This window comes from Saccostrea cucullata, unplaced genomic scaffold, assembly GCF_032062105.1.
Source record: "Saccostrea cucullata isolate Sc308-1 unplaced genomic scaffold, CSIRO_AGI_Scuc_v1 ctg1974, whole genome shotgun sequence".
NCBI lineage: Eukaryota > Metazoa > Mollusca > Bivalvia > Ostreida > Ostreidae > Saccostrea > Saccostrea cuccullata.
This window is the reverse complement of record NW_026938980.1, coordinates 1-3821: the sequence shown is the minus strand read 5'-3', so window position 1 is coordinate 3821 and position 3821 is coordinate 1. Positions and strand designations below refer to the sequence as shown.

The 3821-nt window shown below is 36.8% G+C and overlaps 1 protein-coding gene across 1 annotated transcript; it reads left to right on the top strand.

Moving 5' to 3' along the window:
• Nucleotides 1-1236: 1236 nt before the first annotated feature.
• LOC134251979 (52 kDa repressor of the inhibitor of the protein kinase-like) lies at nucleotides 1237-2949 on the top strand (the record flags this gene model as incomplete). Its single annotated transcript, XM_062734380.1, has 1 exon — nucleotides 1237-2949. A coding segment is annotated over exon 1 (1713 nt), but the record flags the coding sequence as incomplete, so codon positions are not given.
• Nucleotides 2950-3821: the final 872 nt, after the last annotated feature.

The window sequence follows — 3821 nt, the reverse complement described above, 5'->3', positions numbered from 1 at the left end:
ATGCTGAGTCGGAAAGGGGAAACAAACAATATTCTAATTTAGGCCTTATGATAATATATTTATGGGATTCAACATACCTTTCTTTGCATATACGTAAATACTAATAAAAGGTATGTTGAATCCCATTAATCTAATTAAACTTTATCTAATTATGTGCGAGCTCTCTGTGACAGTCCGTGTTGCTTTGAACACAATATTTGCTGCTTTAGCTTCGTACCTAAATATCAGTAAACAATGAATTTATTTACCAAGATCATTGTTCAGATACACATCTACAAACTATAAGAAAGTAGAAAATTATTTTCATTCTAAATATTACCTTTGATCTTTGATATTTAGTCCTCAGACACTTGTGACATGGATCAAGACCCCCACCCCCTATTCCCACCTTATTAAGGTAAAAACTCATATACATGTGTCCTTCTAGCATGAATTACATTGACAGGGTTGCATAGTACTTTACATTGGTTTTCCTTTATTATGTTATCATTTGAATTGTAGATATTTGTACATAAAGCAGTCATATAAAAACAAGTCACACATCAAATTATCAATTTCATCATTTATTTATATTGATATTGGATAGACACATTTAATTTTTCTTGTACTTGCAATATAGATTTAAATCAACCACCCCTTTTTTTGTCTTTGTCAAATTTGGTTTAAAAAATGTTGATAAGATTTGCTGATTACATAACTTTAATAATCCATGTCAGAGACAATAAATAATTTTTTGGGGCTTAAATACAAAAAAAGTCAATCCCAGATTTAAAAAAAAGAAATAAAAAAAACAAAAAAAGAAGAAATGAAATTAGCTGATTAGAGGAGGGATGGAATATTGATCCAAGTCCCAAGTACCGAACGTAAAATAATAAGCATTGTTGGTCGTTTGCACAAAGAAAATTGAGAGTTGGATGAGTGTACCTGAATGCTGGCTATATTTAAATTTTACAGGTCCTTTGGTACCAAATCTCGGCGATTCCAACCATCTTGGTTGAAAGACCATCATTGGATGCGCTATTCTATTTCCACCGACTCTGTGTTTTGTGCGTACTGTTTCTTATTTGGCAATGCTGATTCGAAAGAAAAATCGTTCTTATCCAGTCCAATGACAGACTGGAAAAATCTGCTATCACTTGGGCGGCGCCATGAAAATTTAGCATTTCATAAGGGTTGTGTAACGGCGGGGAAGAATTTGTACGAGTAAGTGAAGGGAAGGGAGATACCGTTGTGAGCATGCTATCATCAAGCCACAAAAAACATACTGAGAGAAATAGACATATACTTAAGACAATTATCGAAGTGCTATTACTATGTGGTAGGCAGAACATCCCTATAAGGGGACACACTGAAGATAAGAGTAACTTCATTGCCATCCTTTCTGAATTTGCCAAGAGAGACCCCGTCTTAAGCGACCACCTTGCCACGCGTCACGCGTCACGCTCTACCTACTTATCCCCTGATATCCAAAATGAACTAATCAATCTGCTTGGAAACCAGGTGCGCAAAAACATTGTGGATTCTTGCAGGAATTCTAAGTTTTTCGGCATTATTGCTGACGAATGTACCGATTCCTCTACAAAAGAACAGATGTCTTTGTGCATTAGGTTTCTTGATAGTATCGATGGTTGTCTTGAGATACGAGAAGAGTTTGTTGGCTTTAAATATGCAGAGAGTGTGAAAGGTATGGCAGTTTCCAATATCATCATTGATTTTCTTGCTGAATTGAACCTGAATATTCAGAATCTACGAGCTCAGTGCTACGATGGAGCTGCTAACATGTCGGGGAAATACAGTGGCGTCCAGGCCAGGATACTTCAAGTTGTTCCCGAGGCTTCTTATGTTCACTGCAAAGCACACTCGCTGAATCTTGCATTGATACACAGCAGCAAGGTTATGTGCATTCGAAACATGATGTCAACAGTGCAGGATGTGGCATTTTGTTTTGATTATTCTGCAAAGCGTTTGAAAGCATTCTCCGACGAACTGGCTGAAAACGATGACGTACAGGAGCAGATGGACCGACGAACAAAACTCAGAACACTGTGCGAAACGCGTTGGTCAAGTCGAGCAGATTCACTGTTCACCTTCCGCTCAGCTTTCCCCGTGGTCGTTGCTGCCCTCCAATCACTTGAAGATGCTAAAGATGAGAAGGCATCGCAATACTTAGCTGCTATTTTGAGATTTGAATTTATCATTGCACTAGTTGTAGCGGAACACGTTTTGAGCTCTACAGTAGCCTTAACAAACTATCTTCAAAAAAAGGACATAGACCTTTTAGAAGCAGTAACAGAGGCCAAAGTCGTTATCAGGAGATTAACTGATGAAAGAAACGACATTAGTGTTTGGGATGCATTGTATGGCAGGGCAACTGAAATAGCTGCAGAGCATGACTTGCAGCCATGCGTTCCAAGAAGAGCAGGACGTCAACAACACAGAGAAAATCATCCCCTAAACAACCCGTCGGATTACTGGAGAGTTTCGTTGTATCTCGTCTTTTTAGATCACCTGGTAAACGAAATATCTAGTCGAGTAACAAAGAACGAAGAGAGATTTTTAATTTCGTATTTGCTACCAGCCAAACTGCAAGACCTTACAGCGGATGTTACAGATCGTCTGTACAACGCCTATAAGTCAGACCTCACTAGCAAAGTAGAGTTTGTGGATGAAATAACAAGATGGAGGATTAGATGGAATCTTGCTGGTACCGATACAGGACCGAATAAAATCATCGATCTCCTGAATAAAACCAACAAAGACATTTATCCTGGCATTTTCTGCGTTCTGTCCATTTTCTTGACCATGCCAGTATCCTCGGCCTCTAGTGAGCGTTCGTTTAGTGCGATGCGTAGAGTTAAAAATTATTTGAGAACAACTATGGGAGACGAAAGGATGTCCAATCTTTCTCTGTTGCATGTACAACGTCATATGCCAGCTGACATTGATGCTGTAATTGACAATTTTGTTGCTGTGAAAAACAGAAAAATCAATTTCATTTGAAGGAGAATTTGAATTTTAAAGCAATAAAAAATGATAAAATTTTGTGGATAATCTTTTTAAAATCTTACACTAAATCCTATCAATTTCATATTACATGCACAAGTCATTTTTAATACAACACGTAATACCACATGTCATGACTATGCGTGCAAAATCTGGTACAAAAATTCTTTAAAATTACATCATTTTAAAGATATTTGTAATACAAAATTTAATGTCTATTTCAATATTTTTGATGCTCAGAGTAGTGCAAATGAGTCCTAATATTTCAAAAATTTCTCGGGGGTGACTTTTGGGATCTACGTGATTCGTGTTTCTGGGTCCCGTCGGTTGTTTGCAGTGGCTATCTTATACGATTATTTCGGAGTGTTTCCTGCTTCAGTTGAAAGGTAAGAGGATTATTGTAGTTGTAAGCAGCCTTACTTAGGTGTTTCTTTGTGTTAGGTTTAGTTTGTGTAGTGTTTCCAGTAGGAGCAGTTTTGTTTTAGGTTAAGTTAGTTTGTAAGCTTTAGTTTTACAAATTAAGAGTTCTTTAGAAGTGTAGACCAATATTGTAATTAAGGTGTTTGTTAGTTAGTGCTTGTGGTAGATAAGTTTGCATGATTAACACCCTAACAAGTACGAGGGGCAATCAGAAAATGAATCAAGTAATATTATTCCATAGAAATTCTTCTTAAATTTTTTGTTACTGTTGTTGGTATCTCATTAACAAGGTACATGAAATTTTGCAAATTCCAACTCCGAAAGGTAGTTGTATCTCGGGACAATTTTACAAAAAACATACTGAAAAATATTTAGAAAGTATATGAAAAGAAAAGACC